Source organism: Heterocephalus glaber, unplaced genomic scaffold (genome assembly GCF_053883595.1).
Source record: "Heterocephalus glaber isolate CG9 unplaced genomic scaffold, H.glaber_assembly_v1.0 deba00001481, whole genome shotgun sequence".
In the NCBI taxonomy this organism is placed as follows: Eukaryota; Metazoa; Chordata; class Mammalia; order Rodentia; family Bathyergidae; genus Heterocephalus; species Heterocephalus glaber.
Window position 1 is genome coordinate 52,109,066 of NW_028258317.1, and position 13,638 is coordinate 52,122,703.

At 41.8% G+C, this 13,638-nt stretch overlaps 1 protein-coding gene and 1 pseudogene across 2 annotated transcripts in view; one reads left to right on the top strand and one right to left on the bottom strand.

Annotated features, from left to right (window-relative positions):
- The first annotated feature begins 989 nt into the window (after window positions 1–989).
- Window positions 990–13,638, top strand: part of Entrep1 (endosomal transmembrane epsin interactor 1) — a 79,945-nt gene continuing 67,296 nt past the window's right edge. The window contains exon 1 of one of the 2 annotated variants that reach the window (XM_087184086.1): window positions 990–1,521. In XM_087184086.1, coding sequence (XP_087040212.1) covers window positions 1,108–1,521 — 414 coding nt within the window. In that variant the 5' untranslated portion in view covers window positions 990–1,107. The remainder of the gene's footprint in view (window positions 1,522–13,638) is intronic. The other variant, XM_021253017.2, reaches the window with a different exon arrangement.
- LOC147825957 (RWD domain-containing protein 1 pseudogene) lies at window positions 4,740–5,185 on the bottom strand (annotated as a pseudogene).

Sequence of the window (13,638 nt, forward strand, 5' to 3'; positions counted from 1 at the left end):
AATCATCTTAAGTATGATACTTTGCAGGCATTAGAATTCTTCCTAGGGGAAAGGTATACTATTAGGGGAAGTCATTTTGCAAAGGCGAATCTTTTTTTTCTTTTTTTCCCATAAAGCTCTAAAGATGTCTCATAAATTACCAAAGCAGATTACGGCTTTATTAGGCCATTTCCTTGGAAGTTCGGGATTCTATGTTCTACCAGGAGATGCTAATAAAAGTCGTGAGTCACAGTAAGGAGGACAGAGAGTGTAACCCATGCCATGCGCACCAGGTGTCTCTGGGTGCTTTCTTTTTGGAGGCAGGGTACTTCCTAGATGACCTCACCCTCTCACTGTCGCTATGTGGTGCCCGGAAAGCAACCCGCCCGCCCCGCCCGCTCCAGGCAGCCCGGGAACCGCTCAGTCAGCTCTCGACATCCTGTCGATGCCGTTGGATGCGGTGTAGACAGTCCCGAGTCCCGGGAGCGGTAACTTCGGCCCCTCGCCCCGTCTTTGGCTGAGACCTCTTCCCATTGAGTCGTCCCGCAGCCCCTCCAGCTGGCACAGCCGTCGCAGGGTGGGGTGGAGGAGCATTAAACTGGAGACTGCCTTCTCTGTAAAGGTCGCCGTCTTGACGCGACCGTGGAAGGGCGAGGGTCTCCGCGGCGCTTCCCTGGCGCCCCTTTCTAGCCCAGCTCGGTGCGTCAGGGGCCAGCTCCAGCTGCTGGGTGCCCCCTCAGCCTAGAGACTTGACTGAATTGGTTGGGAATTGGGGGCGAGGGCTCTTCCCGGATGCCAAGAAGCTGGCAGGGCTCGGCGGGGACTCCGGGCCCGGCCTCGCTGCGCGGCAAGGGGGCGCGCGTGGGTGAGGGCTAGGGCGCGGGCGCGCCCGGCGGCCGGAGGCGGGCCCGCGGGCGGCAGGTGGGTGCGGCTGGTGGGGCCGGGGCCGGGGCCGCGGCCGCGGCGGTGGCGGCAGCGGCAGCAAGTGGTTGGGCCGTGCGCAGTTCTTTCCCTCCCACTCGGCCCAGAGCCCGCCGGCGGTGCCCAGAGCGCTGCGCCCTCCGCTGCGCCTCGCTGCGCCGCCAGTCTCCTTGCGGCCGCCGCTGGCCGCTACCTTCCCCCCCGTCCATGTCTCTGCCCGTGGTGCTCCCGGGCTCCTGCTGCCCCGTGGCGGGGCTTTCGGGAGGACTGCAGGCCGGGGGCCCGGGCGCCTCGTCTGCCGCCGCCCAGGAGCCGCCGCTGCCCCCGCTGCGGCCGCGCTGGCCCCGCGGCGCGCTGCAGCCCCCGGCCCGGCCTCGGTGCGCCGGCCCCGCCGCCGTTCCCGGGGTGCTGGGCGCGCCGCCCACGCTCTCCGCCCGCCGGGCTGCAGCCGCCGCAGCCGCGGCCCCGGGCTCCGCGCTGCTGCCCGCTCGCCCGCTGCTGTCGCTCGGGCTGCTGCAGCTGATCCTGGGCTGCTGCATGGTGGCGCTCAGCTTCGGGGCGCTGTCGCTGAGCAGCTCTCCGCAGGTGAAGAACTCCTGTCCATTCTGGGCCGGCTCCTCGGTGAGTACCTCGCGCGAGTCCCCGGGCCTGGGGACTCTGACCCGGACCCACGGTGTTCCTTGGCTGGTCTGCGGGCTGCAGTTCGGGACCCCAGGTCCACAGGCGCCTTAAAGGAGTGGAGAAATATGCTGGGAGACGGTCAGGTTCAAGGGGGAATTGGGTTGCACCTGGACAGTGTGTGTTCTTCGCAGGCTAAAAGATTTTATTGTCCCTGTCAAGTTAATACTGTAAAACAAACATATCCAGCTCTTTGGGAGACGGAAAGGATGGGGCAGACAGCTTGAAAGGGAAGGAAAATGATTAAAAACTTTTTTGGCTGAGTACTTCCTGCGCTGACAGAGTCAGCTCTGGGAGGGAGGGTGGGGGGTTTTGATCTATTTTGTCTCCTGACACAGCAACAGTGCCTGGCACCTAGGATTTGTAGGGTAGATGAACCAACAGGTTGACTGGGGCCCGTCATCTGATTTTATTCCTCATTAAAACACACATAAGTGTGAAATATATCTGGTGTTGGAGAACTGGACTGTATTTGGGGCAGAGTTCAGAGGTAATGAGAGGGTATGTGTATCTGGCTTCCTGTACCTCGTCATTAAAGAAGCCCCCCACCCCCAGTGAGCTTCCGGGGCCTTGCAGGCTGCTGTGCAGAATGTGTGTGTCTAGAAACAGAACCTGTCATTATGGGTGAGCTTGGTAGAGCTCCAGCAACTGCGGGGTAGCTACCCAGAGCCAGCATCAGGACCCTGTCCTGTTTCTTTGTCCAGTCGGGGAGGTTGACCCTGTGAGCAAGCATCTCTGGACCCTGAATGCTACTCACTTCTGCCTCCTAACAGTTTCATAACTTCCAAGGCATCCAACCCCTTGAGGTCGTCGGGGGTTGAGGGACTAAGAAGCAGGGCTTCATGGAATGATTGTGGAAGACAAGTAAAGTCAATGTTCCTTTTATGAACTAAAGAAATCTAAAAGCCTGGCAGTGCCTGTGGTTTTTACTAAGATCTTCATCGAGTGTATGTCCGGTAGAAACTGCTTTTGCAGGTCCACATATACCCTGGTTCAAGACCAGATGTTAAGACTGTAGGAAGAATAATTGAACCTGTTGTGATTGTTTGAATAAGAACATTAGGTTCCTCAAGCCTATCCTGGAATTTTATACTGAAATCAGTGCCAATTGTGCTTCTTTTGAAGTACCTTCATGTTGGATAATCCTACTGAGGTACTTCCTGTGCTATAGTGAGTGAAGTTAGCAATGTGTGCATCATGTGGACAAATACCACTCTGATGGTCCTGCCCCTGGACTCTGCCACTGTCCTGTGAGTTCTGGGAAAACTCCCAAAGGGTGGCTATCCCAGACAGGCTAGGAATTACATCCATTATGCTGTCTCCTCCGCTTGTCTGGCTACATTCCGCCAAATAGTATCTGCATTTCAGTTTCTCTAAATACCAGGGGCCAGAGTCTCACATTTTAGGATTTTCTCTTTGTAAAATCATAATCTATTGTTTTCTCAAAGACAGCTAGTTTAGGATTATTAAAAACAAATTTTCTCTTCTAAAATGAAACTATGAAATCATTTTACTGTTGTGAATTATTTCAGCGGTAAATAAATGCACTTAGATGTCAGTTAAGCCAGAATTGGATTTGATGAGCTATAAAACAAAGGCTGTCAACCAGAAGGTGAAGGCTAATACCCCGAGCTTCCTGGTTGAGCATAGTCTTGTCCCTAGGCTTGAGCAAACCAGAGCAGAGAAGGAATCAGAGATTTGGAAAGAAGTTTTGTTTTTTTTTTTTTAATGTGTCATTCCCACCCCAACCACCCATACCTGTATGCAACCCTGTGACTGTAGGTTATTCTTTTCTGTGACCAGTTCCTGAGGTTGACCTCAGAATTTGCCAACTGACACTGGGTGTGGTAGCACAGGCCTGTAATCCCAGCCCTGGGGAGTTTGAGGCAGGAGGGTTACCATGAATTTGAGGTCAGCCTGGGTTACATCATGGTGAGTTGTTAAGAATTTGCCAAGTGACAACAGAGCCAATGGATATTATATTTTTAGAACAATTAAATATGATTTTAAGAGTTGAGCATTAGGCACCATGGTTCTCTTAATGAATTTAATAGGTGAGAGGTTTTTTAAAAACACCATATTGTGGAAAAATTTAGATTTACACCAACACTATCCAGTGAACCCACAGATACCCTTTACTCCAAGTTAACCATGGTTTTGTCTATGTCCCTGTCCTAGGTAGGCTCTGCTGGCCTTGTGTGTGCTGATGGACGCCAGAAGCATAGGTATTTCAAGCAGGGTAGGAGTAGATCCTCCATGCTCCCCGGTTCATTTGTCAGATTAAATTCCCTTATTATTTTGAAGCAAGTCTCAGGCATCACATTCTTTTATGTGTAAATGTTTCAATGTGTGTATTTTTTTTTTAAAGAAAATGTATCCAGCATAGTGAGATAGTATGGAAGTGACCAGAACATCTTTAAAAACCCCCTTCCACTTTACATTTCATTATAAACTTTTTTTAAACCTCAACAGATGAGGAAAGGAGTGTGTAATGACTCCCTCTCTTAGCTAACACCACCTTCAGTAACTCTTAAGATCTGGTCACTTTATATTACGACACCACTCCCCCTTCTAACACCCACACTGTACTATTTTGAGGCAAATTCCAGATAGCATAACTTTAGCCATGAAGTATTTCATTGTGTATTTCTAAAAGAAGGGGCTTAATAGCACATTGCAACTCATTTAGAGATAGCTTAACCATGTTTTTTATGGAAAAAAAGGTTGAAAAGTTGTGACTTGTGGACTGCAGAAATTCAAACACACCTGTATAATTTACGCATATGGTTTTTAGTAAATGTAGAGTTGCACAATCATCACTGTAGTCAATTTTGGAAAATTTACATCACCCTAATGAAGTTATTAGCATTCTTCTTTCCCTGTCCCACGCTGCTGTCCAGGAACCACTGATTAACTGGCTTTATGTTCCTATGGGTTTGTCTTTAAATGGGATTGTGTAACATGTGGACTTTTATGATTGACTTCTTTCTCTTAGTGTATTTTCTTTTCTTTTTTTTTGTTGAAGTTTTATGGTCAGTTTATTAAGTTCAATGGTGAAAATTATCAGAAGAATATTCTCCTGAGAGTTATTTTTTCTTAGAAAAAAAGAAAGGAAAATTAAAACTCTCTCAGCACAGCCACAGATGCTGTGGCTGTGGAGCTCTCTGGAGATGGTGCCTCAGTCCTCTGAGTCACTCCCTGGGCCAGCAGGGTTGCAGTCTGGGTCATCCTCAACATCCTCCAGCTCCAAGTCAGCCAGCTCCTGGAACAAAGACTCATCTACTTCCACATTATTTCCAGCATCCTCCAAAAACTGGGTATCAGATGTGTCAAGATTATGATTGGTTTCAAACAGCTGTTTGCCACTTAATTTATTTTTTCCTGCTTGCTCTTCTTCTTTTATCCCTTTCTTTTTAATTTCCAAGAGTTCTGCATCAAACTTGGCTTTCCAACATAAGAAATTCTCAATTGTAACAGGGGTGCTGTGGAATAATTGCTTCTCTGCTTCTTTTTCTTTTAGTTTCTTTTCTTTCTCTCTTCTCGTTTTTATCTGATCTACTATTTCATTTAATATTTCTTGCACTACTGTCACTAGAGTAAAGATCATGACCGCACTAAGATTTTCCTCAGCCTGTAATGCTAATAATTTTAAAATGTCTATGACATCATTATCCTCTAGGTTTTCCTGGGAAAATATTCCATAAAGAGGAGCTTCATCTGGGTATTTTTCACTGTATGTAAACTTGAGGGTAGTCTGGACAGTTTCATCATTTTTCTCCAGCCTCAGATGTCACAGTGATGGTGAAGCTGGGTGGATTTTCTGATAAAACTGTGAAGGAGCCGGGGTAGATGGACTCCAGCGCCTCCAGCTCGTTTCGCTGCTCCTCGCTGTAGTATGTCATCTTGGCCCTGGCTGCTGCTCATGGAGCACGCCGACGCTCAGGCAGCGCGCCACAGCCGAGTCCTGAGGCCTCCGGCCAGGCCCCGTGTTGCTCTCGGCCTTCTCTTAGCGTATTTTCAAGGTTCATCCATGTTGTGGGATTTATCAATACTTTATTACTTTTTAAAATTTTTTTGGTACTGGGGATCGAACTTGGGACTTTGCGCTTGTGAGGCAGGTGGTGGGACCACTGAGCTAAATCCCTGGCCCCAGTACTTTATTACTTTTAATTATAGCGTGATACTCCATTTTTGGGCATACCACATTCCCTGTCTCCTCCACCTCCCAGGACCCTGACAAGCACTGTAAAACTGAACTACACTCAAGCCTCAGAGAAGTTTTATTGGCATATGAAACTAAGGTGTTGAGTGAAAATGTCAACTTAAGTCTAAGGTTACTTCAAGCCCATGTAGGAGCACAGTAGAAGAATATCCTTGTATTTCAATCTTTGAGTGACTGTTATGTGTGTTATAGCCTGCTAAATCACCTAACTGGCAAATCTTTTGCTTTGGTTTGTGATAAAAAATTATGTGCAAGGGACAATTATATTCATCTGAAAATACTGTTTTGTTTTTTCCATTAAGTTTATTGGTACATTTTAGGTATAAAATACACTTACATTCATCATTGGGATCTTGTACCATTACATGAGTATCTTGGTTCTTATTTTTTTCCCCTTCCCCTGCCTTCCCTTCACTCCCTCCACCCTTCTCTATTTGCAAAGACTTTGTTTCCTTTTTTTTTTCCTTTTCTCATATTTTTTCTTTTCCCTATTTTCCTTTCCCCTACCTCTCCTACTTCCCCGCCTCCTTTAGACCTTTTCTTCCTATTACACAATATCAATTATATGTTGTTTTAATTACAATATCAAAATTTAGAGGACATTACCACAGATTTTACAGAATTTAAAAGGATATAGAAAGCATATTACAAAAATTCTCTTTGAAATAAATTTGACAACTTCTAAGAAGTACCTTGGAAGACAAATTAATGAAACTGACTCTAGAGGAAATATAAAATTTGAATAGCACCTATTAAAGAAAGTATATTCCTAGCTTGAAAACCTACCTATATGATAACAGCAGGCTCATATACATTTTAACTGATAAATTATATCAAACATTTAAAGCAGAAAAAACAAGGAACACTTCTCCCCTCATTTTAGGAAATCAACATTGTTCCAATACTAAAACTGTATAAATATAATAGAAGAAAAAGTATGAACATAGATAGAAATTTGTTTAACAAAGCAAACTATTAGAAGTCAGATCTGGCAGGATGTAGAAAGTGCTTTTATTTTAGAGATGGAAGTGTTGGCTCAGCATTGGAAGATCCACCCCCATAAGTCATCATTTTAACAGGGAAAAGGAAAAAGCCATATGATCCTGTCAGTAGTTGCAGAAAAAGTATTGGACTAAATTCTACAGCTGTTCATGGTAAAAGCTATCAGGAGACTAGAAGTAGAACAGAACCTTCTCAACAGATTAAAGACATGTACTCCATACTTCCAGCGAGAACGCCTAATATGAATGGAAAAGATACAATGCTTTCTCCCTAAGGTGGGAAACAAGGGCAGATATGCCTACTCTTCTTCTGTCCATTAAATTTTGAAACATAGGCCCAAACCAAAATAGTCTGGCAATAAAAAGAAACAATTAACATAGGATTGGCAAGGTAGAAGTAAAATCTTTGTATTTAGATGAAATGATCATCTACAAAGAAAATACTAAGAAATCTCTAGGAGCCCCTAGAACTTGTATCTGAATTTAGCAGGATTAGAAAACACAAGGTATATATATAAAAATTCAGATCCATGTATACTTGCCATAAATAAAGAATTGGATATTGAAATTTGAAAGTTATGTAGGAGTACAAAGGACCTAGAAAAATAAAAAGAAAAAAAAATGTTGGAAGACATTTATTACCTAATTTTAAGACTTCCCCTAAAGCTACAGTAATCAAGGCAGTGTTGGTGTAAGGAAAGACATATAGATCATTGGAATAAAACAGAGAATCTAGAAATAGAACCACACATATATGGTCCACTGAGTTTTGAAAGATTGCTTAACATTAACATTTTATAGAACATAAGCTCAATTCAAGAGCAGAGGAAAAGATAGTGTTTTCAGCTAATGGTACTAGAGGACCTGTTATCTGTACATAAAAAATTAACCTCAATCCTTTATTTCCATACATAAAAATAACTTGAAGGGATCTATGAACCTTAATATGAAAGCCTAAAACTATAAAACTTTAAGAAGAAATTATAAGGGAAAATGTTTATGAATTCAGGGTAGGCAAGAGCTACCTAGTATACAAAAGACATGATGTGTAAAAGAAAAAATTTGATGAGATTCCATCAAAATTTAGAACTTTAAATGACATCGTTAAGAAAATGAAAAGTAGTCCTTAAACAGACCATATTTATAATGCATACAACCTATGACCAGAATATATAAAGAACACTTACAGCTCATTAATAGACAACTCAATTAAAAAGTAGACACAAGAAGATGATAAATAGCCAGTACAGCACAAGGAAAGGCATGCAACACTAGAATCAGAAAAATACTAATCAGTACAATAACAACATTGTATTATACACTCATTAGCGAGATGAAGTTAAATGTTTTAAAAGAACAAATGTCAGCTTAGGTATGAACCAGTTAGAACTTTCTAATACTGCTAATGTGAATGTAAAATGATAAAACCATTTTGGAAAACAACATAGAAAGTTCTTACATTACTGTTAAGAACCAACAGTTCTGTTCTTAAGTTTTTACTTAGGAGGAATGAAAATATGTTCATAATAGATTTGTACACACAAGTTGACTATCCCTTATCTGAAATTCTTGGGACCAGAAGTATTTCAGATTTTGGTTTGAAATCCACTTGATCTGCAAAGAGGATAGCTACTCCTGCGTTTTTTCAGGTTCCTGTCACATGGAGTATTGTTTTCCACCCTTTAACTTTCAGTCTATGAGTTTCTTTTTGTATTAAGTGTGTTTCTTGTATCTAGCGTATTGTTGGATCTTGCTTCTTGACCCATTCTGCCAGTCTATTTCTTTTGATTGGTGAATTGAGACCATTAACATTGATGGTTATAACTGATATGTATCGACTTATCATTGTCATGACTTTTTCTTTTTTTTGGACTATGCCCCTTTGCGTTTAATTTCTTGTCACGCCCAATGGATTCATTCTGCTGGGCTTCTAGGGGCTGTGATCCTCGTTGTCTTTTCCTAGGATATTGTCTAAAATTTTTTGGAGTGCTGGTTAGGTATTCATGAAGGTCCTAAGGTGCTCTTTGTCATGAAAGTATCTTATTTCTCCATTTATTTTGGAAGATAGTTTTGCCGGGTACATCAGTCTGGGTTGGAGGCTGTTTTCCTTTAGGGCTCGAAATACGTCACTCCAAGCTCTTCTTGCCTTGAGGGTTTGCATTGAGAAGTCTGCTGTGATTCTGATGGGCTTTCCTTTGTATGTGATTTGTTTCTTTTCTCTCACTGTTTGTAGAACTTTGTTCTTCTGTTAGGTTTCTGGAATCTTAACAATTATATTCCTATGTGTGGATTTTTTTTGATCAAGGCTAGTTGGAGTCCTATGTGCCTCACTTATCTTACTTATCTTACTTATCTGTATGTCAAGTTCTTTTCCCCTGCTTGGGAAGTTTTGTGCCATAACTTCTGTGAACAGTTTTTTTTATATTGTCTGCATTCTCTCCTGTTTCTTCATTGACTCCGATCAATCTTATGTTATTCTTCTTTGCATCATCTAGCAGCTGTAGGATTGATTTCTCATGGTCCCTTACAATTTTAAAGCAATTTTTCTTTTCCTGGTCACTAATTGCAAAATTATTTTCTATATCTGAAATTCTGTCCTCACTTTGGCTCATTCTGCTGTGTAAACTTTCAATGGAGTTTTTAATCTCCTGGAAATGTTTGTATCTGTTTTATGGATTCCATTTGTTTCCTATGTTGGGATTCCATCGTGTTCCTTAATTCCTCTATTTTTTTAATCTGTGTCTTCTCTAGATTTATTAATCATGTCTTGCACTATGGGCACAATCTCTGCTATTATCTGATAAATTATTTCTGATTTGATTTTTTCCAGATCCTCTTTTGTTGCTGGTTCAGGGAGTCCAGGTGGTTGAGTATCATAGTGTTTCGTCTGATTTCCCTTTGGGGTTGCTTTAGGTGATCTGGAAGTCTGGTTTTGAGACTTGTTTATGTGTCTTTTCATTTTGCTGGAGGGCAGGGGTTTGCTGGGGCCCTCGGGGCTTACCTCATGTGCACTGAGCGGGGTGGTTCGGTGGCCCGGAAGCCTCCTCTCGAAAATACTATTTTGTTAAGTAGCCATAGTTCAAGGACATTTTTCTAAGTATTTTCTTATAAGAGTTCTCAAACTTTTGAGGTTTCTTTCACTTGTCTGAACCCTGAAGGATATGTTATCTATTTAAAAACACATGTAAGAATTAACAAGTCTTAGAGTCTTTCGCATCCATACCATGCATTCATATTTTCAGCAAATTTGAAGGGAGCATATTAAATGTACTTTCTGTGTTTTGAACACCCTGTGATCATGTATTTTCTTGCTGGTATCTTTGGTTAATGACTCAATATATTATTATTCCCAATATTCATGATGCTAAGAGAACTTTAAACAACCTGAAGTTGGTGAGTGGCCAGGGAGGATCTCAGTGTTGACCTGGATCTTAACTGGGGGAGTCATTTACTTAATATGAATTTGATTCCTCAGATTATGGGAGACCCAGCCTACCACATTGAACTGAGTTTAAAGAGTGGAAAGAGTTGTATTGGTCTGTCTTTCCTACTTCAGAAAAACAAAATTTCTGATTTTGTTAACATGTATGGGAGAACATTCTGGCAAGTGACAGAGAATTGGTTATTGTTTTTTGTTGTTCTCAGGATATCCTTTATCATCTGGATACATTTTTTTTCTCCTTGCTTTGAATTAGTGATCTGGATTCTGATCACTGCTCTCCTGAGTCCATGATTTTTTAATGATTCTGTTTTCTTATAAAGAGACAGATATTCATGAACCTTAAGGTAAACTTTTAAAAATTTTGCAAGGATGAAACATAAACAAGAATGAATGATTTAAGGAAAAAACAGGAAAATTTGTGAAGTCTCTACCAGTTAAACAGTAGTAAATATATTTTTTTGGTATCATATTCATCAAATACTACTTCAGTATTTAAGGAGCATCAGAAATACAATTTTTTGATAATGAATTTATTGATTTTTTCTCTAATTATGTATTTTACATGACCACAGAGTCACATTTACAAATATCATGCCTTGAGAAAGACACTGAGGTCCTTGGCCTCAGTCGCTTATGTGTAGATTGAGTGGGGTGAGTCTTATCTCAAGATTGATTTGGGGAAGGTATAAGTAGAGAAACGCCAGCACCAGGCCTGGCACATACTAGGACTCTTCCAGTGTTTTTTAAACACAAGCCAACATGAAATCAAAGTAAATTGAGTAGGCCATTTGGTTTTTAATTTGTTTTCCAGGGCATTGTGGTAACTATCAGGTGTACATTAGAAATAACCAGTTGCCCACTTGCTCAATTTTTTAATTGAATCATGCTAGACAGTGATGAATCTCCCCCCACACACACACACTTCACAATTGCCAGTGTAAAAGTTGTTGGGCAAGATAGATTGTTGAGAGATTTGATAAATGTTTGGGGCTTATGTACAAGGTAAACATGGGACATTTACAACGTAATTAAAAAAAAAAAAACCTCTCCTTTTAGATGTAGTAGCTTTTGACAAATGACGCAGAACATTTTTTCCCTAGGGCATGTTAGTGGGTTAGCAAAGGAAAGTAGGGCAGTAGAATTATAAGCTTTTGATCTTAGTGACTTGATTTTAGCTGTAAAATTAAGACACAGTAGCCATACATAGGGGGTAACACTGACTTTTGCCTAGAGCATCTCAGAGGCCACCTTCTCATGATCAGAAAAAAGGTCTCTACTTTTTCTATAAGCTACAAAGAATGCTTACAAGCATGTCAAATAAAAATTTAAATAAATCTCATTACAATAATATAGAGATAGTGTGGTGTTAGAAAATAGGTTCTTGCCTGTTTACTCAGGGTGAGTTGCATCTTGTGCTGGGTGGGATGAATGCTGATGGAGTTGCTTTTTGCTGCTGGTGTACTCTTGCAGGAAGCACGAGGGAAGAAAGTGTGGTTAGGCTGCCACAGTTATCTTTGAACTAGTTCATCTCCTATTTCTGGTCTCCATTCATTCATTCATTCATTCACCAAGTCTTGCCATCTCCAAGTGCCTTCTAGGAGCTCTTAGGGGTACTTGAGTAAGGAGGACTTTAGATCCCAGCCCTCCTGAGATAAAGAAGCAGTGTTGTGATGCCATAACTGAGCCATGAAAAGCCGTTGCCAAGGCACCTTCTTGACTTTCTTCTGAAGGAGCTGGCAGCCCCTACTGCCACCGGGCAAGGTAGAGGTACTGAAGACTCTGCTTCTTCCTTTTACTCTCTCCCCACGGGTGATTCCATCCCTCCTTTAGAAGAAGTGTGGGCATCCATTGATCCTTAAGTCTTGAGCTCTTCATTCCAACCGGTAGCACCTCTCTTTCTGCCACCATTCCATAGCTTCTTCATCTTTATCCTTTCTTCCCATCTCCCCCTCACTGCTCACAGGGCTCCCCCAGTGCCGTAGGGATTCAGAAGCTTAAAAAGAGGGAGGAGGTAGGTGGAAGTCACTACACTGTGCCTTTGTTGCAGGCTTTAGAATGGAGAAGGATGTTGCTGTAGCTCCCATCAGGAACTGGATGTCGTTTCTTACAGGACCTTAGAAAGAAGGGCAGTGGACACAAATCCTGATAGGATTCAGCTCCAGTGTGTAAGAACAGAGTCTGTGAAACATTTTAAATGGAAATGATGTCTTCAAATAGTTTGTCTTCCATTCTGTGAACTTGGTATATGTCTTGACTCCTTTGGGCTTTCATGCACTATTGCTGTATAAGCTTTGTATTTTCCCCTATTGAGAACATAAATTATATATATATTTTGGAGTCACTGATACTTCTTACCTGTCATTCATTTCATTTTTTTATCTTTTGGATTTTTTTTTTTTTTATATACTGAGGATTGAATCTAGGGCCTTTGCACTGAGCCACATCCCTAGCTCTTTTGTGTAGTTTTAAATTTTGAGACACGGTCTCACTAAGTTGCTAAACTGCCCGTGCTGGGCTCTTTGTTTGTCATCCTCCTGCCTCAGCCCCCCAATCATACACCATCATGCCAGCAATTTTGTATATATTTTTTAAATGTCACCCCCAAAGGAAGGAAAATGAGCATAGTAGGGCCGGGGATTTAGCTCAGTGGTTCAGGCGCCTGCCTTGCAAGCTCAAGGTCCTGAGTTCGATCCCCAGTACAAAAAAAAAAAAAAAAGCATAGTTCTTTTGTCTCAGAAACCCTTCACTTGAAATGACAGTAATATCTGTTGTGATCTATTAAAAAGGAAAACCTTTCAACCTAGCAATCCTAGGTTTATCTAACCGAAGCAACAGAAGCAAAGTTCTTGTTTCTGAAGATAAATATTCATAAATGTTTACTGCACCACTGTTTATGAGTGCAAAACACTGGAAACAGAATAAGTGCCCATGAGTATGGAAATGGTGAATATATTAGGTCTGCCCATACAGTGGGAAATTATGTAGTCCTTAAGCTGAAACGAATTACAACTATTCCAGCACACTTTAAGAGATTTTTCAGGAAGTATTTGAGAAAAAGAAAAGGCAGGGAAAGTATGTCTTTTATGATCCTTTTTTTTGTAAAACACACACCCCTCTACATAAATTGTGACTGTGGAGGAGGTAGAAGGATGTTGCTCAGGGGAGAGAGGGAAGTATAGCTTAGACATATTGCTATTTGGTGAGCTTTTATGGGTCAAGTGGTTAAGCTAAACACTTCTCCTTAATAATGTGCTTCTAATGGAAAAAATAATGTTCCAAAAAGCCAAAGTAACAAACATCAAGAGATAAGTCACAATATAGTGGTTTTTTTTTCTGGAATGAGCAGTCTGTGTTTTCCTCCAGGGCAGGCCAATTTTATGTCATGTTTTCCCAAA